We start from the raw sequence: 24235 nt of genomic DNA, 5'->3' as shown, positions 1-24235 counted from the left end.
ACTAATCCAGTATTTGCTTTCCAGCATCTGCAGTCATTGTTTTTACGTCCTTCCACTCAGTCTGCACTGCAATGTGCCTGTCCCTGTCCCTGGCCAATACCCCAACTTACCTTGGTCCAGGATCCAGGGCTGTGTTTCTCGTGGGCCAGGCTGTCATCCCAGAAATGGCCAATCCTGACTTCTAGGGCTGCTGTGACTACAATCTGGACTGCAGCTCTGAAAGGCAGGACACCTGCTCCCACTGAGAGCCCACTAGCAGCTTGCTAACACAGTGGAATATCACAACGGGGCAGGTTGGTTTGTTGGTAAACCAATTGTTTAGTTCGCGAGTTCACCCCTATTATTAAATGGTTGCAAATAATTCAGATCAATGAGCTTTCCAGATGACTATTTCTGCCATTTTCTGCTTCAACCTGCACAACTTATTCTTTCTGTAGATTGAAGTTCATGTTCTTACCCTCTCCTCTTTTCCCCAGGGATGGGTTGGAGCGGGGCGTGAGGGGGATGTAAAATTGTATGTAATGCTGTGGGTGGTGAGCAAGGGCAATAGTCACCTTCCATCTGGGTCTCCTGGCAATCTCAATGCTACCCCGTCAATGTCTTCACTTCTCTCACCTCTATACTCACTGAGGTCCTAACAAGTGGTCTCCCTAAACCTCGCACCCAATTCCTGCAGGTAGCTGCCAGCCAGGCCTCAGAGATTCCACTCCCTGCCCGCAGTTACCTTTGCTTTCAGCTCCACCAATGATTGCCATCAGTGGATGGGATCAAAGACAATTCCAGCAGTGGCCACTACTCTCAGTGCTGCAGCTGACACCCAAGGTGCTGCGCTCATTTCCCAACCCACCACATTTGTTTTTGCCAGATCTTGGAAATGGGAGCAAAATGCCCATCTCAAGACAATGAACAATCCAATGACTGTGGGGCAATATAGCAAAGCATAGGTGGATTTAGCCATAGCACTTAGGCCGGAGAAGTGGTGTGCCAGGCGTGGCCTAACATCCAGGCCCATGAAATAAATTTAGTCTTTAAAATAGAAATGGAAGAAGCACTTTAGCAAATGGTCCTGAACATGAGACTTATTTATCATCAGGAACTATGGGCTGAACCTTTTCTTTTGGCTAAAATTAAAATGTGCTGAGTTTTTGGAGGGATTTCTGTCATGAGGCCTAGTGATATTTCTCACTTTATTTTATCAAATGTACCACAGTAATTACCTAACCTGTCTGTACAGCATTCCTCACATCCTATTCTAGCCTCACATTACCTCGAACCATTCCCAGAACAACTCACCACTCAGAAAATATCTACCGAAAGAGCAATATCATTCGTGCCTTCTCTATTCTTAAAAGCCTATTATGCATGCAGATAAGCACTGTCAGTCCACAGCTCCCCTCTATGGATCCTTACATTTGTCCCAAACATTGCATACAGAGAGATCTGTACTACAATTGCATAGAGGTACTTGGATGTGGAGTTGGATGGGATGTAATGGAGGCAGTGGAAGCCATAACACCAGACCTGATCTCAAGTTTCCACCTGCACTGCACAAATTCAGCTATCTGAAGAAACGACCAGCAATTTAAGAAATAAGTCAATAACATTCTTCACCTCACCACCAAAGATACCACCATCTTCTCTCCGATATTCCTTACCCACATTAGGGCTGTTACTGTACTTGTCTCCATGAAGGCTGACACTCTTTGTCTCGTTAATACTTCCCTCATTCTCTGTCACACACCCCAATCTCTGACACCACTCCAACACTCTCCCACTGACTTGACAAGGCCACCTGCACCAAAAATAACAGCTCTACAATCCAATTTCATTTTCCTTAATAACTGCTTCTCTCTCATTCCAGCAGGAAACACAGCTCACAAAAGTGAAGCAAGAATCAAGATGTACCAGTACATAGATGGTGCTACGACAGATGGGACAGTGCTAGACCTAATCCTAAGGAAACAAGCCAGGTGACGGTTCAATGGGCTAACATTTTGGGGATTGTGACCATAGCTCTGTAGGTTTCAAAGATCATTATGGAAAGGGATATGGATAGTGCAGAAGTTGGGTCTAAATTGGGGGAAGGCCAATTTCAATACCATTAGATAGCATGTGACAAAAATAGACTAGGAGCAACTACTTGCAGGTAAGTAGAAGTCTTTTAAAAGTAGTGTCATGAGAATTCAGGGCTAGTGTGTCCCTCTAAGAGAAAATGCCAGGGCATAATAGGCTATGGACCAAGTGCAAGTAAATGGGATTGGTGCAGTTTGGTGTTTTTGTTTGGTATAGACATGGTAGGCAGTAGGGCTTATTCCGGTATAACTCGATAACATGGGTGGTGGGTTGCTTGATATTCAACTTCTGACCCCTTATGAGAACAGCATTCGGACTCAGACTGCCCAAAGTGTCTTCACTGGATGATGGAGCAGCAACTTGTGATTTCAAATAAATCTTTTGGATTATAGCCTGGTGTCATGTGACTTCTAACTTTGTTCACCCCCAATCCAACATTGGCACCTCCATATCTTGGCATCCAACAAAGATGTCCTTTAAAACAAGTGGCAAGTTAAATTAACCAGGTACTCCCTTTGGCTTCCATGTCAAATATTCTCAATGTCTAGTTTGGTCGGTGCATTTGATAAAATAGGAAGCTGCAAATGAATCAGGTGAGTTGGCCTATCAACAACATTTTGACATGCTTTAATCACACTGAGTTAGAAATTTGCAGTTGCCTCGCAAGAAACTTGCTTCGCACTCAGTAATAAAATTGAGCTACATGTTACTGACGTCCAGATCTGTTTCACTGGACATCTCATCTGATTCTGCCACAAATCTTGCTGTAGTCCATCTCACTCAGATCCCAATAAGATTCTGCTCTATGTGATAGTTTTAAGGGAATTAGCAATAATTTTCTCAAATGGAAACATTAAAATATTTACATTGTTATTGAACTTGAATTTATGATACAAACTGAAAGGGTTCTTTAGTACCCTCTATAGCATAACAAATTATGAGCAAAGGTGACTGTCACTTGAATGGTTATCTGGTGAAATTATAGCCTCTGACAATGCAAAATGGCCTTGAGAAGTTGCACTGAGGTATCACAGTGTCAGATCAGGCTCTTGTATTTTAGTTCACAGATAATAGTTAATATCATTCTTGTTACTTACACTGTTGATAAATGGTGATGACAAGTGTACTTAAAGTATTCCATCAATCTACACATACATATATGCTAAAATTCTCATGCTCTTGATGTGCATTTCATTTACTTAACCACAGTTCAATTTAACTTTTCTAGTGATATGTGCAAAGCTCTGGATCTTGGGTATTTCTGACTTCCAGATCATGCTAAATTTTATCATTATTTGCTCACTGTCCCACTAGGTTCAATAATTTCTTATACATTTTCACAGCCATTAGTAAACACCAGATCTGCCTTTCATCATTTCCTTGACATATTTGCTCCCAAGTTAAATTAGGTTGATGTAATTCTGACATTAAGATAAATTTCCCTCTATAGCCTTTCAAATATTTGGGAGAACACATTTTTCTTCTAATGCCAACTAGATGGACAAAAGCATATCCTTGGATTTCTTAAGCATTGAGGACAACAAACCAGAAGACGTTATTTTAAACTTCCACTTCCAACAATATCAATTTGTGGCAAGGCCAGATTCTTGCTAGGCAGCAGCAAGTTGCCGATTATGGGGAGTATTAATTGCTAAATGCCTTATTAATGGCCTCAAGTCATCTTATTCAGCTTCCTTTCTTACTAAACTCACCAAACAAGTAAGACATCAAGAAGATGATTTTGAAACCAAAGCAGGCACCTGACAGATACAGTTCACGAATTTCTCTGAAGAACCTTCATGTTGAACCCTGGACAACAACATTTCAGGACATGCTCCATGGGTACTGGCCACATGCATCTCACATCCATGGACATTGCCATCTGATATGTGCCGGCTTCAAAGAATCACATATCTCATATCTCCAAAACCAATTACAGAATGCTTTAGCACTTCACTGTTGCATCTCAGGTTTCACAGGCAACTATCATTGCAACACTACAACATAGACACCAGGGGCTCAGGGACATGCACTCAGTTCATGCATTGGACAGGGTGTATCTCTGGGTTCTTCGCTCACTCACTATGAGCCCACCAGATACTCATAACATCCCTGCCTTGCATTACCTTGCCTTTTAGTGCTTTGCCCTCTCAGCCACAGATACCAGGCGCATATTACTTCTGATGCATAGACACAAAGAACTGAAGAACCACAGGAATCCAAACATTAATTCTGTTTTCTGCTTACAGAGGCTATCAGACCTGCTGAGCTTCTCAGCAATTTCTGTTTTTGCTTCAGATTTCCAGCATCCACAGTTCTTTGTTATACATTAATTTTAGCATATTAAATATTTCTGTGCGAAGTTTGGTAATTGGACTAGCTATTCCATAAAGTTACATCAAGTGGAATGAATAATAGTCATTACTGAAATCCCACACAAAAATGGCCTTTCAGGAAAGGATCAATGAACTTGTTGAAGCTACACAATCGGTTAAATATATTCTTATAATCTTTTACCATAATTCATTTGGAAACCATGTAAAATTATATTTGTCTGCAGCTGAAAGCGGAGCCTGCAAATAGCACTCACCCCTGGTTTGTCAGGAGCATATGCTAGCGAGTACTATTTGCTATAGGAGCAGCATTTCCCTGGCCTCTGAACACATGGGCATTAGTGTGATATAGGGTGAGATTGGCAGTCATGAGATTCTCAACATTGAGAGCATGAAGTCTAGTTCTCCAACCAAGTGTTGAGGCCTAATTGCATGCATTAAGATCTCACCTTATCTCACCTCTTTAATAAGCAGTTTCTCACCCTTGGGCAAAAACTAGATGGTGACCATTTTCATCAGTTATCTGGTGACTGCAGCTTGCCTCTGGCCTTCCATCTTGGACAACAGTTGCAACCAACTTAGGGCAGACTCCACAGATTGGGATTGCTTCCCCCAGCCCCACTTCCCAATCACAGATATAGACATCAGACATGTATCAATCCAATCAAACCCTGGTCGCACATCTCCAACACAGTTCTGAATTTCAATGTATCATTTTGGAGTGTACTGGCACCTTTCATTGGAATGCTGCTGCCAGGACAAATTGCATACTATGGCATGCACCAGCTCACAGATTTGACCAGAGTGCATTTCAGAGCTTTACATGTATTTTCTTAGTGCTTTATCACTTTGTGCCTAATTGAACGCCAACAACATCTCAGTCGTGCCTTGTGTTATAGGCTCACAGTATTTCTGTCTTGCCATGTCCTTTAACACAGAAACAAACCCAGGCAGTTTAATAGGTGGTCAGCAGGTATCAGTCAAGGTAGTGGACATGATCACTGTGGTACATCAAACCCACATCTGCCCAATGTGACAGCAGTGTCCACGGTAAACACTCTGTATGGACATCAACCAAAATTATTTTATTATTCATTTACAGGATGAGGATGTCACTGGCTCGTCCCATTTGTTGCCCATCCCTAATTGCCCAGAGGGCAGTTAAGAATCATTGCTGTGGGTCTGGTGTCAAATGTAGGCCAGACCAGGTAAGGATGGCAGTTTTGTCCCCGAATAGATATTGATGAACCAAATAGGTCTGACAATCAACTCAAAGTCATTATTAGAGTCTTTATTCCAGATTTGTATTGAATTCAAACTCCACCATGTCTGTGGCAGAATTCGAAACTGTGTTCCCTAGAACATAACCTGGGTCTCTGGATTAACAGTCTAGCAATAATACCACCAGCCTGTAGCCTCCCCTGAATGTCCTTGGTGAAGTCAAGGGAGATACTGTTCAGCCAAGGAAGTCAAGTCCAGGGACTTGGATACATTCAGTCAGCTACTTTGCATAGTCACAGTCAGATGATCCATACCAACTTAGAGCACTCCAGGGAAAACAGCTCTAGCCTACTCAGCCTCTTCCTATAGCTCAAACCCTCCAACCCTGGCAACATCCTTGCGAATCTTTTCTGAACCCTTTCAAGCTTCATAACATCCTTCCTATAGTGAGGAGACCAGAGTTGAACAGTCGTGGGAAATCAATTAGAGAACAGTGCACAGATAGGTCAAGGGTTGAATCACGCATCAGTTGGGGATTTCCATCCAAATTAGACATCGGTCCACCTGCAGTCAGTCCAAGGGAGTTAATCAGTGAATGCACGATAGTGGGGAAGCTGGGAAACATGATTCTGGGGACTGAAGACAGTACAATGCGATGCAAAGGACACAGTAATTGTGAAGGGAGGGGTCTTATTACAAATGAGGGAAGATGATAGTGCATTGGAGGAATACTGCAGGTGATGTGGGCGAGGCCATGGTCACCACCACCCTGACCTCAAGAGGGGTACAATACAGCATGATTGTTGGTATGACTAATCCAACTAAGCCACAGAGATGACTATCTGCAATGACCAGTGACATAGTCAAGGTTGCTTATGACCAGGATTTGTATCCCACATATCAAGCATTGCATACATTTTACGTATAAGATGCTTTGATCAGACAACTTCACCCTGTATTGAGCTCAAGGGTAATGTTGAGAGGTGAAGCTATAATTCAGAGATGTGCAAAACTATGTGAAGACTCAGTATGCCATGGGCTAGTCAGGAAGTGTCAGGGAAGAGGAACACAGAGATTTGAGGGTGCAGACCTTCTTGATACCAAGCTGAGTCTGTGACTCACTGTATCAAGTTTGACCTGTATTGCCTTCCTTATTCAGGAGACTTGTAAACATTATTGAAATGGAAGATGACTACAACCATATCCAGAGTAGGTGGAGGAAGTGTTTTATTTCTGTCTGAGCATGTAGGCTCTACTTATGAGTGATGTAATGTCCTTTAAGGGGCAATGACATTGATCTGCACTGACTCAATACAGGATGAAGTTGTCTGATCATAGCATCTTATACATGAAATGTATGCAATGTTCAACTGTGTGGGATACAAATCCTGGTCATAAGCAATCTTGACTGTACCATTAGTCATCGCAGATTGAAGATAGTCATCTCTGTGAAGCAGAACTGATCTTAAGTGACACCTGTGGGCCACAATCCAGCAGACAATCTGAAATATCAGCAGCAGCATAGGGCACAGAATTGATTTCCTCTTGTCTTGAACTCAACGCAATCAATAACATGCTCTTTTTACATTGCTGCCTTCATTGAGTGATGTGGGGTGAGACGATAAGGTATCACTAATCATACCACCTTAACAATTTCCGACTATATTTGTACAGTACTTCATGTGTTACATTGGTCAGATTAAGGTCCCGAGGTCAAAGGTCCATGGAGAGGAACTCCGTGGGCTCCTTGCTTTTGTACCCCATGTCCCAATGTATACAGGAGTATTTGTCAAGGATTGAATGCCTTATAAAAAGATGCTTACTAGGAGGCAAGGCTACCCTCCACCACCAGGGACCATGACTCTGTTACTCAACCCCCCCTAACTGAGGCCAAGTATAGTTACAAAAATGCCCATGTTTGGACCACGCTATTGTGGAGCATACAGTAGATCTGGGACATTGAGGTTGAGGTTCCAATGCTTGGATTGGTCTGAGGGAGCATTGCACAGCATCCTGGATGGTGTGGATTGCATAATCCAAGCATACTGTGCTCTGCCAAACTGAAGCAGACGTAATGGACATGGCAGAGTTGGGAGGTGCAAGATGAGGACATAGAAAAGGAGGAACATCATCATCTGCCTAATAGAACACAGCAGTGTCAAGTGCAACAAGCTCGTCAGGATTGACATGACATCCAGTTCCAGTATATGAGAGCTGGATGAAAGCAAGCAGTCCTTTTTTGTTTCCAGATGCAAATACAGTTTATGTTTGTTTTTAGCTGTTTACTTTGGCTGTTGCTGAATTGATTTGACACATGGTAGATATTTTTCAACCATTTGAAGGCTTTCCTGTATATTATGGTCCTGAATTGAACAATGAGAGAATATTGGGCTGCACTGGGAGTTTTGGAAGAGTATTATTCCCTTCCACAGAGTTCTAAGACGCGATAAGGCCTAAGGTGAGTTAGCTGTGTAGCTTGGCTCTTAAACAGCAATACAAATATTGCAGTGCACTTGAATGTACGGTAAAGTGTCAGCCATGCCACGTATGTACTTTGAGATGTACTCGATTTTGGTTTCCCTCCCACTACGTGCAGGAACAAGGGCAACTTCTGGCTGACAATGCTATACCAAGGAAATGGGAGTGTTTCAAAGATGGCACCAGTGCCAAGACTCCCAGGAGGTTCCACCAGTGGTGAGTACTTACACCCGTGGAACATAAGATGAGTGTGGCATCACAGGAGACTTGGTCATAGGCAATGAGGTGAGTATGGGAAAATAGTGAGAGTAATATTGGCAGGCCTCACAGAGAGGAATCTTCCATAAAACACCACAAAATTAATACTCATCCGATTGCTGATCAAATTCAACTCAATATGATACCAAACATTCTTCACCTCAGCAAGGGATTGGCAAACTAGTTATTGTGAGCTGTCTTTTTGTTGCAGGTGTCACCACAATTTTCCTTTCCAAAGTGAATACAGATGTGCAACAGGATGTGAGTCTGCTATCACTACTATCTAGCTCACTGAAGTTGAAAGCTACCTCCTCTGAGGCAGGTTTTGGCAAGTGGGAATAGGGTGATGCTAGAGACAGCTGGAGAAATACAGAATTTACATCGTAGTAGGATCTTTTAATATGTTAATCAAGATCCTATGATGGTCATTAGATCTTGACTGTTACATTAGGGCAGTTATAGTTAGGTTAGTCTCCTTATGCTCTGCTAACAGTTGATGGTGTAGTGAAAGGGGAGACAGCCTATCGCTCAATTTATCTTTGTGATGCTGGGATGACCCTCCAGTTCTATAAATACAGAAGGTGCAAGGTGATTCCTCCCATTACTGGCCATATTAAAATGTGGTCCAATGGACCAGATCTTCCATTGGGACTATTAGCAACCAAACTTTATACTTCACATTCGAGCTAACCATCCAAACACCACACACCATTTGCCAATATAAGGTGATAGCCAATGCTGGAGTCCATCCAGGATTTGAGTACAGCATCCATAGTAAGGAAGTCCCATGCAGTACTGAGGGAGTGCTGCACTATCACGTGCTAACTTTCAATACCCTTCATGTGGATGTAAATTTCCTGTTGTACTATTTGATGAAGAACAAAGGAGATAGCTACTGTGTCCTGGCTACTTTATATTCCTCAACAAACATCATCAAGATTTGTTCATGTAAACTGTCATGTCTAGTGGGAGCAACACTCTGTGCAACACAAAAATGTGAAACAAAATAAAATTCATTAATCTTGCAAACTGTTATTTATTTGGACCTGTCTGACATTACTCCATTGATGTCTACCATTATTTTTAGCATCTAGTTTATTACAACTTCCACACAGCTAAAATGTTCTGTTTCAAAAAAATAGCAGCTTCTACTTCTTCTGGACTGTTGGGCCTTTTATTGGCTCTCCAACCCGGCATTCTACAAGCCCATGCTTGGCCACTAGTCAGCCGATTTGAGGAAACTCATTACTTGGGAACTGTTCCCCTTGCAATGCAAATTTGTGACCCCCAATTTGATCCCATCTAAAGTCTGACCCAAAACCAAAATCCTGACCTTCATCTCAGATCTAAATAACCCTGTTTGTCACTACCTATTTACATAGCAAATTGTTAGAATGTGGAGTGCACTGCCTGTGAGATCAATTGAGGTAGAGAATTGGATAGTTACCTGAAGAATGCACATTTGTAAAGAGTGGGAAGAAATGAATTGTTCTTGTGGGCAGCCCGCATAAACATGAGAATGAATGCTCCCTTTCTGTAACTATGCTATGACTTCATGATTCAAGCAACAACAGCTATTTCTGCCTTTATAAAAATTTGACAGACACCCTCCTCTCTAACTGAAAATTCAGCTTTTATATCTGACCTAATTTTGGAATCAGTTGATAGTCTGTGTCAAATTTGGCTCCATGTACTCTATTAGTTAATTACACAGCAGGGCATCATTATTTCTGAACAGCAATATTTATGAAGTGCATATTCAGCAGCTTTGTATTAATTTAAATGTTATTATTAAGCATCGAAAGGCATCCGAAATATTTATCTATCAAATGCTTAGATAAGACTTCAAGCCCAAGCAAACTCAAAATATATACCAAAGCAGTCACCTGAAATACAATATAGCATGCTGTTCTGAATTGAATATTGAATTATTCCAGCAAACCTGGAAAGTGCAGTAGCAAAGGTGGTTCTGTTCCACATTGCTATTTTCTCTTCAAACTTATTAATTTCCTCTTACATTTTGTGCTAGAATCACTATTAAAGCTTTTGAGAAATTTGTTCCCACATAAATCAGGAGATTACTTTTGCATGCACTGGAACTCCTGCAATATTTTCAAAGAATATGTTTAAAAAAAGATATGATTTGCTCGGGTCTTTGATGAAACGTTGGGTTTGACAAGAGTTGAAAGGCCTAATTTCTTCCAGTTATCCGGATCTATTGTAAAAGTCATCCAAAACATTTAGAGCTACCTTTATAAGTATATTATAACAATGTATTCAGCTCACTGAAGTAGTTATTGGTACATCATTTCACAATAATTTCTTCATACCTGTATCATCTGTTTGAGAAACTCAAGGTCTGAGATTCAAAAGTGAAGATCTGCAATTGTTTGCTGAAGGACAGTATAGAAAATAAAAACCGTTGCCTGAACCACTGTCAATTACATTTGCTTGGTGGATTAAGTCATGGAAGATTACTGCTGTGACAGCGCTTTATTTCCCAGTAAGTAATGGGAGATCTTTTCCAATATACCATTACAAATGTGAATAATTGATCAACAAAATAATCATCTTAATGTCATCTCAAAGGTTTTCAGAAATAAACAACTATTGTATTTAATCTGCATAACTTTAAGGATAACTCCTCACTTCATCAGAAAAGTGACATGTGCTATGACAGTAATAAAGCTCAACTAACCAAATACAGACCAAGATTAAGAAGAATTAATAGTGACAAGTAAAACCCATTAAATGACAGGCAGCCTAATACTACTATAATCAAAGGATTATGAGTCATCTTGCCGATCAACAACTATTTCATCAATCAGACACTTGACAACTGAGTAAACTGAGTGATAATGTTAGAGAGATCCAAAAATCGCTAATCATTGCAGTCAATGGACACAAGTTCCATTCAATAACTTAAGGCATGGACACTGTTTGGCACTGCGTGTATTCTCCAAGCCCCTGCAGAGGGAGTCCCCTCAGCTCAGAATGGTGGGCTGTGGTTGCTGATTCCATTTCTCAATAAAAGATTTTAAATGGTTGGAGAAGAGTAACTCCATTCAATTGCACAATCAATGAATTCTTCCATTGCTTTGGTGATGGTCGAGAGGATGTTGTTTAGGTTATATTCTCTTCCTGGTTCTGTGACTAGGGCAAACTTGGATATTCTTTTCAGAATATTTGGGAGTTAGCAATGTCATAACTATACTTTATAAAGGTTCAATTAGTTCAAGGGTGCATGGATCTTCAGTCCTAAGCCAGAATACTATTTGGGCTTATAAACATTTCCTTTTAAATGAACTGGTAAATTGGAGTGAATCACATTTCCTAGTTTTTTTTAAACATTCAATCTTGGGATATGGGCATTGCTGGCAAAGCCAGTATTTCTTACCTACTCCTAATTACCACAAAAAGGTGGTGGCCAGCTGCCTCCTTGATTCACTGGAATCCTTGTGGAGCAAATACACCATTAGTGCTGTTAGGGAGGGAGTTCCAGGATTTTAACCCAGCGACAGTGAAGGAACAGCAATACTGCTATATAAACACATGAACAAGGAACTCGGGGAGGCTTCTTGGCTCTCTGAGACTGCTTTGACATTCGATAAGACCACGGCTAATCTGATTTTAACTCCACTCCTGCATGCCCCAATATTCCTTCACCCTCTTGGTAATCAAGGATCTATCTAACTCTGCCTTAAAAATATTTTGAAGATAGGAATCCCAGAGACTCATCAGCCTCTGAGAGAAAATTAAATGTTTCCTCATCTCCGTTTTAAAGAGGTGACCCTTTTATTTTAATTATCTTAGTTCCAGATTCTCCCAAAAAAGGAAACTTCCTTTTAATATAGTCCCTTCAGGATTAGGCGTTCCAATGAGCTGCGAAGATCATTGCTGGGTCCACTACTTTTCATCATTTATATAAATGATATGGATGTGAATATAGGAGATATGGTTTGCAAAAATTTGTGGTGTAGTGGACAGCCAAGTAGGTTATCTCAGAGTACAAGAAGACCTTGTAGGCCGAGGAGTGGCGGATGGAGTTTAATTTAGATAAATGTGAGGTGTTGTATTTTGGAAAAGCAAATCAGGACTGGACTTATGCATTTCATGGTGAGGTCCTGGGGAGTGTTACCAAACAAAGAGACCTTGGAGTGTGAGTTTATAGTTTGTTAGAAGTGGAGTCGCAGGTAAACAGGGTAGTGACGAAGGCTTACATAGCAAACACTCCAAAATACAACAAGCACATAACAGAAAAATTTAATATTCTGGATTAGTGGTGCTGGAAGAGCACAGCAGTTCAGGCAGCATCCAAGTCGCTTCGAAATCGACGTTTCGGGCAAAAGCCCTTCATCAGGAATAAAGGCAGTGAGCCTGAAGCATGGAGAGATAAGCTAGAGGACAGGCTCACTGCCTTTATTCCTGATGAAGGGCTTTTGCCCGAAACGTCGATTTCGAAGCGACTTGGATGCTGCCTGAACTGCTGTGCTCTTCCAGCACCACTAATCCAGAATCTGGTTTCCAGCATCTGCAGTCATTGTTTTTCCCTAGAAAAATTTAATATCTCAGTGTTTTCAGTCAAAAGCCTGATCCATTTTACTAGATGCAACTTGTTACATTAACCATCTACTAGTCAGCTTTGCATAGACCAAATGGTGAATTTTAAACAATTTCTGTTGAACAAGCAGAAATGCTCTTCTAGATTCCATATGAATAAAGCAACAACCAGTCATTCCCAGCTCCCTCCATTAATTATCAGTACTCCCTGAAACTACCACCTGATAAAGAAACAGCACTTGAAAAGCTAGTGCTTCCAATTAAACCTGTTGGACTATAACCTGGTGTTGTGTGATTTTTAACTTTGTACACCCCAGTCCAACATCAGCTCCCCCAAATCATTATAATTTGTTGTTTTCAATCTTGTGTTTTCTGGCAATTGCATGAATGGGCAGAGATTTTATAAGACTGAGTTAGAAAAAACCTTGACAGGTGTGCATATAATTAGGAAACAACTCTATTGCTGGGAAAAAAAACTTTGGCAGAATAAATAATTCTGCTATTTGCCATTGGTAGACTTTGAAAATGCGAAACAAATTGAAAATGCTCTTTTAAGCTCTTTGATTTGAATATAAACCCCAGCTGAAGCCATGAATCTGAGTCTAGATCGACATTAGGAAACCAAAATAATTCCAATTTCTGTTATAGTTAACATTGACAGGATCTGTGTAATGAACAGGAAGGCCTTTTACCATCCAGGTGTGTGTAAATGTGAATCTCCATTCAAAACCAGCAGTTGCGATTGAAACCACTTTGTGAGATACTCATGACCATTACCAAACAGAAGGAAAACAGGATTTTTCAATCACCTGCTTCCTCTGCAAAATTTATTTACATGGGAAAATTAACATGTCTAAATGGACTGAATGGGATTAGTTTCTTAGGTCTCTCCATCGCATGAAACTTTCACTTGGTGAATTGTACTGTAATTGAGTTTCGTGATACAAAGTGAAAATTTGCATTGTCTCAGATTTCCCATCAAGGCATAAATCTAAAATGTCACTGACCTTTCAAAAATAAGAACCTGGCATTTCATTGATTTTACTCATACGGCAAAATTCAATGTTATCTTGACTTCCCCAAGAGCCAAATATTGCCTTGACTCTCAATTTGTTCCATGCTTGGGGTTCAACAATCCAGTTTGACAGTAAGCACATAACTTCAGAAATCACTCATTCATAAAATATCTAGCTCTAATAGACAATAACATGAATTTGTTTGGTGCAGTCTTAATAGATACAACATGTAAATTTTACTTGGGCAGCTCTTCATTGGCACCCACCTCCTGCACAACTGAATCATAATTGGAAAATACATCTGGCAAACCAATGTTGATTCCCAATAATGTCATTACAGTCCATGGCAAAATATTATTTTTTTTCTCTCTAGAAGCTTTTGAATTATAATGGAATTGTTTTACTTTCTTTTTGATATTACCAGAATCACAAAAAACTTTATCAAATTACCTGTCATTTCTATACATGCATGGAATAAGTTATCAATGAATTTCTAATCTGCATGGATAATTACTGACATAATTGTGCTTTTGTCCCTTAATGTCAGTGCACGTCAATAAAAAAAATTCACTAAAAATTATTAGAAACTGCAACCAATTAAACAAAGCCATACTCTCATCCTCCTAAAATAACAGACTTCAATAGGATATCAATATTCTGTTGGAAATATTCCTATTAAAAGCAAACATGCAAGATTGTAAAAAATTATACCAATTACTTGCTCATGAAAATGATCTTTTCTATTTGAAGTTGCATTTGTATCCAGTAAGCTTTGGAGAGGGATCATAAATGCTGCCATTGCAAGGCTCTCCAGATGAAGTGACAAAAAAGGTAGTCCAACTCAGTGTCCTCTCTGAAGCCAGTCTGCCAATCATCAAGGTGCCAATCACACAAAACCAATGCTCATAGAACATAGAAAAGTACAGCACGGAACAGGCCCTTTGGCCCAAGATGTTCTGCCGAGATTTAATCCTAATGTAAAATATAGTAACTTAACCTACGCACCCGTCAACTTTACGTATGCACCCCTCAACTCACTGCTATCCATGTGCATGTCCAACAGTCGCTTAAATGTCCCCAATGACTCTGCTTCCACCACCACAACTGGCAACATATTCCATGTATTCACAACTCTCTGCGTAAAGAACCTACCTCTGACGTCTCCTTTATACCTTCCTCCTAATATCTTCAAACTATGACTTCTCGTCCCAGTCAATCCTGCCCTGGGGAAAAGTCTCTGGCTATTGGCTCTATCTATTCCTCTCATTATTTTGGACACCTCGATCAGGTCTCCTCTCTTCCTCCTTCTCTCCAGAGAGAAAAGTCCAAGCTTATTCAACATTTCTTCATAAGACAAGCCCTCCAGTCCAGGCAGCATCCTGGTAAACCTTCTTTGCACCCTCTCCAAAGCCTCTGTGTCTTTCCTATAGCAGGGCGACCAGAACTGGACACAATATTCCAAGTGTGGTCTCACCAGGGACTTGTACAGCTGCATCAAAACCTCGCGGCTCTTAAACTCGATCCCCCTGTTAATGAAAGCCAAAACACCATATGCTTTCTTAATAACCCGATACGTTTGGGTGGCAACTTTGAGGGACCTATGTACTTGCACACCCAGATCCCTCTGTTCCTCCATGCTGCCAAGAATCCTGTCTTTAATCCTATATTCAGCATTCAAGTTCGACCTTCCAAAATGCATCACTTCGCATTTATCCAAGTTGAACTCCATCTGCCATTTTTCAGCCCAGTTCTGCATCCTGTCTATGTCACGCTGCAACCTGCAGTAGCCCTCGATACTATCGATGACACCTCCAACCTTTGTGTCATCTGCAAATTTACTAACTCATCCCTCAACCTCCTCATCCAAGTCATTTATTAAACCTACAAAGAGCAGAGGCCCAAGAACAGAGCCCTGCGAGACCCCACTCAACACCGTCCTCCAGGCAGAATACTTTCCATTCACAACCACTCTCTGCCTTCTGTCAGCCAGCCAATTCTGAATCCAGATAGCCAAATCTCCCTGTATCCAATACTTCATGGCTTTATGAATGAGGTGGGACATGTCATTTATATGTCTGACAGCATACTACCAAAGCAACTGTTCCACTCATAACTTAGTTGCTGGAGAATACTCCCAAGAGGACAGCAAAACCCCTTTAGGGATGTCCTCAAAACTTCCCTAAAGTGATCAAATACGCCACCGGCTCATGGAAAGCCATGGTTTGTGACTGAACAAAATGGAGAGTGCTCATCTGAGAAGTCACCATATACACTGAGAAACTTGGTTGGAGACATGCAGAGTCAACGACAAGTCATCACAGAAAACCCCTAATCTACCTAACTTTCCAACCCTTCAAATATCACCTGCCCACAGATGGAAAAGTCTGCAAACCATGCATTAGCGTTAACAGCCATCTCAAAATGCATCAAACTGGAATGGAAGCAAGTCATCCTCAATCCTGAAGGACTGCTTAAGAAGAAGAAGTGATTTACACCTACAGTACAATCATTCTTTAGGCACAGATTGCAACTTCTATCACAGCACTTTGCAAACAAAATCCAAATGAAAGGTTCTTGGAGAACGTACTCCAAATAATAATTTAATTTTTGCAGACTCGATAATTTTACTAATTTGGAACATAATTTTATTCTGCAATTTATTCCTTTTGAAGTCAATTGCCTCTTAACTACCTTTGTCCACAATACTAGAGCAGTCTCAATTATGCTTTCCTCTATAACTGCCATCATGATTGACCAAAAGGGAGAGCATTCTAGAACATGAATAGTGCCTTGATGAGGCCTCACATTTCCAAGGCTCTTCACATTGTGACAAAACCAGCAAAAGCTAAAACTAATTTGATTTTGATTGCATATTTGCACCAAAATCTGTACCAAGATTCAAACCTAAGGGTGTTTGGTAGGCTGTACACTTTCACATTTTACATGGATACTCTCAACAATTAATAACCATTGAAAGTAAAGGTTCTGATAAGTTCAAGATGAAAGATCTTTATAAATACATTGTTTTCAGTAGTCACAGTATTTTACTGTCTTATCTCTATTTACATAAAGTTCCTGGTTCAGTTTTGTATCAAACTTGCCAATAGCCCAAATTAGATTTAGTTTTTAAAATAGTACAGCTTCAAAATACACAACTCTAATCGATGATTTTAAATTCATTATGAAATAAAACAGTTTGCACTGTATCTGTGTAAACAGCCTGAGTAGAGTCCCAGCTGTACAGTACGTGCATCAGATTATAGCTGACACATGCACTGCTTAAGGGATAAAAGGTTGTGCAAATGCCGAAGAAGATTCAATTCAATGGTACTGTGTAAATAAGATATTACATTTATCTCAGGAAAGATATTTGTTAATAATTTTTGTTACATGATAAAATTCTTCTTTGAATGAAGGTATATTCTGAAGTTTACAACAAAGCTTTTCAGATGAAGTGGGACTTAGCTTAGTGCTGCAGTATACAGTACAACTTGAGAAGCCTTTTAATCTAGGCCTAAACTTGTGCTTTGCCTTTTCTGCATTTTTTTGCCTTTGAGCTCTGGTAGTAAGATGGTATGTTTTACTTAATGACTTACATTTAATGATTTAAGCTTCCTCTAGATACTCTGCCATCTGTTGCCGAGCTTTTAGAAACAGCTTCAAAGGCCTGCCCTCAACTGTGTACTATTGGTCTTCTCTGCATCCTCATCGTTTACATGTTTCCTTTTTTCTCCAGCTTTGGTTCCTCTGTCTTATGTTAAATGGTTGATGCACCTTCCTGCACATGAAGAGTCCTATTGCAATGCATACTGTTGGAATGATGCCAAGTTTTGGTGTAAAAACCAAACAAACTTGCACATTTTAACAGTCAAGAACAAAAACATTCAATTTTTCCCAGTTCACCAAGTATTCAGCTTTTCATTTAATTATTTTTCATTTAATTATTATGTTTTCTTTATGTACCAATTATTATTATTCATCTTAAAGCTGTGGCTTTAATAAAATTGACTTGATAACATTTTTTTGATAATGTGAGAGTTGGTTATTTTTCGTTGTTAGTTCTGAGTTCAGAAGAGATTGACTGGAATGGTAACAGGGATGAGGAGTCACAGTCACACAGATATACAGCACAGAAACAGACCCTCTTGTCCAACTTGTCCATGCCAACCAGATATCCTAAATAAATCTAGTCCCATTTGCTAGCATTTGACCCATATTCCACTAAACCCTCCTATTCATATACCAATCCAGTTGCCTTTTAAGTGCTTCAGCCATGTGGATGAACTAGAAAAGATTAGATTAGTTTCCCTACAGTGTGGAAACATGGCCTTTGGCCCAATAAGCCCACACTGACCCTCTGAAGAGTAACCCACCCAGGCTTATTTCGCTACATTTAGCCCTGACTAATGCACCTAACACTACGGACAATTTAGCATGGCCAATCCATTTAACCTGCATATCTTTGGATTGTGGGAGGAAACCAGAGCACCTGGAGGAAACCCAGGCAGACACAGGGAGAATGTGCAAACTCCACACGGACAGTCGCCCAAGGCTGGAATCGAACCTGGGTCCCTGGTGCTATGACATAGCCGTGCTAACCACTAGGCCACCCCAGTTGTAACAATTTTCCAAGAAGTATTAAAGTTTGGAAGAGATTTGATCAAGGTGTCCAAAATTATGAAGGATTTTAAAATGTCGACATGAAGAGACTATTTCTTTGCCTTTTCTGCAGGACGACCAGTAATAGATGGTCCAGTTTTAATGTAATTGGCAAGAACTGTGAAAAGGGAAGTGGAAAACTACTTGACAAAGAATTTTTTGGGGGAAGAACAATACAGTGGTAGTAATTTGATAGAGCTTTCAAAGAGCCAGTATAAGTAGGATGGGCTAAATGGACCCCTTCTTTGTTGTGAAAATCATTCATGAGTTTAATGCTGAAATGTAAAATTGATAATGATAATGATGTCATTAGCAGCCATCTACACACTGGTGATAAATCGCCTTAAGCCATGAATGTGCAGTTAACAATGTTGGAAACTTCACTATGCAACTATGGTTTATACAATGTTTGTCTACAATGATTTGACAAAAAGATCAATAGAACAGCGAGGTCCTGTGGATCTAACCATCCCTGTTCTGGAAAGATGGGCCCAAAGAAAGGACCCAGGTAAAGGTAGAATGGGAGACCATTAGATCATTGAGCCAACGAGGTCTTGCCTGTGGCCAATCGTGCTAGAGATGGTGTGGAAGTTGTGTGATAGCATATTTACATATTTATCTGCCTGCTTGTGGACAGGCAAGTGAAACAGATAAGCTCTGGCTGATCAAAGGAAAGTCTCAGCAGGGAGTTTGGAGACACTTTGCCTGGGGTAGGCCTGAGAACAGTGAGGCTTTCTCTGCCTACCCATTACGATTGGAATCATTTCTGCAACATCTTATACATGTGGTATAAAGATGTCTTAACATGAGGGCACCTTAACACGCGGGCGCCTTCATCTTCAGACAGGGGGAACAACAGGACCACTTCAGAGAAGTCTTCAAAGCATTCCTCAAGAGGTCAAACGTCTTTGCTGACTCATGGAAAAGTCTGGCTTGTTACCAACGAAACTAGAGAGGGTTCATCTGGAAAGATGCCAAACACATTGAGAAACTTCAGTGGAAATATGAAGCTGGGGTGTTCGAGGAGAACTCCTGCACCCAATCCTTCAAAAGCATCACTGTGGTTGACACATCTCGCATTGGTATGAACTCTTACTTCAGACCTCATTAAATATGAATGGAAGTAAGTCATTCTGAATCCCAAGAGTTGACCAAAGAGGATGAAGGATAACCTTTGTAAGGAAGCATTAAGATCAAATCTCTTCCAAGGATAGAAAAGCAACCTATGCCTCAAAGAGTGAATATTCTTTGAACTACTTGTGGGACTTTGCAGAAGGTCAGGGAACAAAGTGTGCCAGTTATGTAAATATTTGTGTAAATTAGTGTGTTATATTAGTGCAAACAAGAAGACTTTGATACTCCATGTTCACTGCACTGCGCTTCTTTGTAAACACTGAGCACAGTCACTTGCCTGAGTGCAGCTAGCTGTACGTTTTGATTGACCTTCCTGATGTCAGTCAAAATTCCAAAACCTCCCAGAATCACAAAGCAAAACAGAAGAGTCTAAAATTACCAAAATATTATTTAAACAAGTATGTGATTATCATATCAATTGCTGCCAAATAATTATCACAAATATGACCACTTAAGAGATTTAATAACTGAGGGATCAAATCTGCAGTTCAATTAGAATGGACAGTAAATTCATGAATATTAGATAAATGTTCTGTATATTTCAGATATATCAAGGGAGTAATTCTTATCATGCTGATTTTGGCATTGATCCATTATTACATGTAAATCACTTACGTCATTACATATGGTTTGCTGTCTCAGTGTCTTATTTAGCTTACTCAGAAACTTAATAAGAAACCTAACCCCATGGTTCAGTTGGTGTCAGTCACTGATATGTGATGGGGTGCTGGTTGTCAGAAATGTTGGCATTGACAGCACTACAGATGTGATGAGAATTAAAATAAAGACGGAAATTGAGGAGGCATACTGTGAGTTCAGAAGCAAGCAGTTACTGATTGCAATACACGGAGATGGCTCAGGTGTTAGGAATAGATTTGTTACCATGTAAACAAGATAATGTAAATGAAGATGGCCTTTGCCTTTTTCCATTAATTATGAAAAATATTTTACTTGTACCACAGTGCATTGTGTTCAGACCAAACCTCAGAGTTAAGTAATTTTTGGAGATTACCTCACTTAATGTGAAACCATTATTTGATGTAATTCTCTACTTATACTTGCAGTGTAGGTGACCTGATATAGTCATTATATTTTATTGCCCAATTCAGGGTTTAAAGATGTGACCTGAACAAATTACAAAAGCAATAGCAAAGCAGATGATTGAGATTACCACACTGTACTCAGTGATCATGCTCACAAAACCACAGGAAATGCTTAAAGTACTGAGGACTAAAGGAATGAATTGCTACTTAATGCTGCATGGTCCTATAATTACAATTTCTCCTCAGGCAGAAAGGAGGAAAAGACTTTTGTTCAATCTTATTCCAAGGACTATATACTCTTAAATGAACAGTTAACTTCTGGCTGTGTGATTACAATATCTAATGGGGTCACTTAGTTTGTTCGGCTTGACGGCTGCTTCGTAAATACAGAGTGATGCCAACAGTGTGAGTTCAATTTCTATATCCCACTTGAGGTCACCATGAAGGATTTTCCTGCACAACCCCTCCTCTCACTTGAGACATAGCGACCCTCAGGTTAAATCACCACTAGGCATTTCTCCCTAATGAGAGAGCAGCCCGACGGTGTAAGATTATGGTGACCTTATCTTTCCAATTAAATTGCATGCATTTATGGTGTACATCCCTTTTAGCCCTGGTTCCTCCTCAGTCAGGGAACAATTGGGGTCAAGGGTTGAGAAACCTTTGCTGTAAGCATAAAAACTCATTATTAATGATATGAAATTCTACTGATGAATGCTCAACTTTGCAGAAATAGTACAGAAATGTTTGGTTTATAGGTCATCATCTTCAGTGCCCACACATAATCCCACAGAGTCAAATTTGAATAACACAAAACTCCTGTTGTCAGCCATTCCCACTTGGAGAATTAGAAGGTTGTTGGTGATAAACTGGTGTTCCAAATTGGTAAGTCCAGATTTGGCGTACTCATGAATGCTTATCTTGTGTCTGCCCGCAACACCCTATCAGAGCAGACTGAGACCAGGCTAGAACAAATAATTACAGGCAATCCATTCACCAAGGTTGAGTGATCTCTGTGAAATGACATTAAAACCCTGCAAGTACAGCAAAACCTGTAAGAACATTCAAAGTGCTGCCGATTGGACCTTCACAAGATGAATACGATAGAACAAGTGGAAAACCAGGGGGTGAAGTCAACATCCCAGCCAAGCTCCAGCCAAAAAATCAGGGGGCAGGAACGAATGATGAATCAGGGTAAACATCAACTATTGACAGTAGCTGATCTTGCAGGTTCTCAAGGCCATCGATAAGAAGGTATACAACATGTCATTCCAAACTCCATGCTCATGATGGTGACAGAAGAAGCAGCAATCACCAAATGCTTCTGCCACACTGAGTTCAAGCTGGCTATGACTGCGCAAGATGCCAAGAATAAGCTGGAGTTAAGTGAAGCCAACCAACCTGGGCTGAGGCTCTATTTGTTCATCGGCAGAAAACTGATATGAAAATTCCAGTGGAGACAACTCAACCATGGAAACTTACACTGAGGCAGATGACACCATATACTGCACAACAAAACTGACAGGTGAGGCAATTGAAGGTTCAATACATTCTTCAACTTAGGAACCTGAGGAAGCCAATGCCTCTAAGGAGACCAATGAATGCCCACCTGCACACTCACTGGCTTGTTTGTCTAGCTGAAGCCGCCAAGGCCATTGGATGGTCGTACAGCGAGCTGAAACTGGCCAAGGTGGCTGACTGCCTTGATGAGTTGTATCACACTGGTTTAAAGACAGTGGGTTAAGCAGAAAAAGATTACTGAGTTATTCCACAGCCATTTTGCGATGTTCTTCAATGCCATTTATTGTACACGATGAACAAATTAAAAAAGAAAGGCATTTTCATATATTTAATGCATCAATGTCTTCATTTGCTTTATTTACTAAATCGAGTACTTCTGTCAGCAAAACCAGATGACTTAGGGGCCTTCTTGTGTCTCTCAAATCTCCATTTAACATGAATTTGAGTGATTTGACTTATGGTGACTTTACTGTATATGAAAATATATGTAAAGAGATCCCTGGAGCTTTGAAGATCACTTACATCAAATCATTAATGACAGAGAAAGATAGCCTTCACAAAAAGTACGACTGTAATTGAATTTTACGAAGCTGAACACTGAATTATAAAAGTGAGAGTTGCTAGCCTCAGCATTCAGTACTGGGAGTAGGTTCTGAAGAAAAGGATGTGTCTAAAACACTAAAATAGCCTTCTACACAGACACTGGCTACTCTGTAACATCTTCCCAGCATTTTCCTTTTTATTTGCCGGATTTCAATAAGATGTAACTTGTTTTGCTCATTTTCCTCTTTGGTGTATCATGACACCTCTGAGATTAAGCACAGAGATGCAAGATACTTAGAGATTTCCCAATAAGCAAACCAAAACAACAGAATTTTAAAGCATTCTTAATAAACACATTATTATATTTAATTTTGCTTTGGATTGTTGACCAGTTTATAGAATAGTAAAATCCCTACAGTTCTGATAGAGGCCATTTGGCCCATCGACTTTGCACTGACTCTACAAAGACCCTACCCCACCTATCTCTATACCCCCACATTTACAATGGGTGACACACCTAGTCCAAGTATCCTGAGATACTATGGACAGTTTAACATGGCTAACCCATCTAACCTGCACATACTTGGACTGTTGGAGGATACTGGATCATTCACAGATACAGGGAGAATGTGCAAACTCCACACTGACTGTTAACCGAGGCTGGAATTGAACCCGGGTCCCAGTCACTGTGAGGCAGCCATGCTAACCCACTATGAAATGGTCAGTTGTTGGTTAAGATTAAGGTAAAGTCAGTCAAACCCATGTCAAGCGTTCTCCGTTTCCCCTGCAATTACCAGTGTGTCACCATGAAACATCTTAAAACCCTTTCAAGTAGCACTTAAATCATTTTCTTAATATTTGCAAGCATTTTAAAGGGAAAACCTTTCCTACAAAGACTCCGGATGACTCAGAGTTCAGGGTGAAGAGGTCAATACAGCTACAGTGCATAAACTTGAAAAGAAAATCTGAATTCTTGGACGTTTATATGCTTTTTAAGTGATTATTATTCTGTCTAAACTTGAAGGCTTGCCAACAATGTTAATTCAATTGATTACATAAGAAACAGTGGAAAATACAGAATTCTTACCCCATCCCTGCAATGTGTCATTGTCATCTGATAAACGGAAGATGCTTTTAACCCCAAAACATGTGGGTTTGAGTCAAACAGAAAGTTACAATATAAAAACCTGAAGCAGGAACCTGACTACTCAAGCCTGACCACTTTCAGTTTTAACAGAGATGGAATGAGTGGCTTGCTATTAAGCGAAGAGTTGCTCACTGAAACATTTTAAGGAGGCCACATGCGTGAATTTCACAGGGTTTCTATTTTTAACTAATATTCACTGTGTTGCCTGGGAAACCCATCAGGTAAAAAGAGATGTGAATGCTGAATCTA

At 40.2% G+C, this 24235-nt stretch overlaps 1 protein-coding gene across 4 annotated transcripts in view; it reads right to left on the bottom strand.

Moving 5' to 3' along the window:
- Positions 1 to 24235, bottom strand: part of znf804b (zinc finger protein 804B) — a 594959-nt gene that overhangs the window by 158245 nt on the left and 412479 nt on the right. The window contains exon 1 of one of the 4 annotated variants that reach the window (XM_072575818.1): positions 10694 to 10797. The exons of the other annotated variants lie outside the window; for them this stretch is intronic. Coding sequence (XP_072431919.1) covers positions 10694 to 10702 — 9 coding nt within the window. The 5' untranslated portion in view covers positions 10703 to 10797. Of the gene's footprint in view, positions 1 to 10693; positions 10798 to 24235 lie in introns of those variants that run through there. 4 annotated transcript variants of the gene reach the window in all.

The sequence above is a fragment of the Chiloscyllium punctatum genome, chromosome 8, assembly GCF_047496795.1.
Source record: "Chiloscyllium punctatum isolate Juve2018m chromosome 8, sChiPun1.3, whole genome shotgun sequence".
NCBI classification, from domain to species: domain Eukaryota; kingdom Metazoa; phylum Chordata; class Chondrichthyes; order Orectolobiformes; family Hemiscylliidae; genus Chiloscyllium; species Chiloscyllium punctatum.
This window is presented reverse-complemented; position numbering and strand designations above follow the sequence as displayed.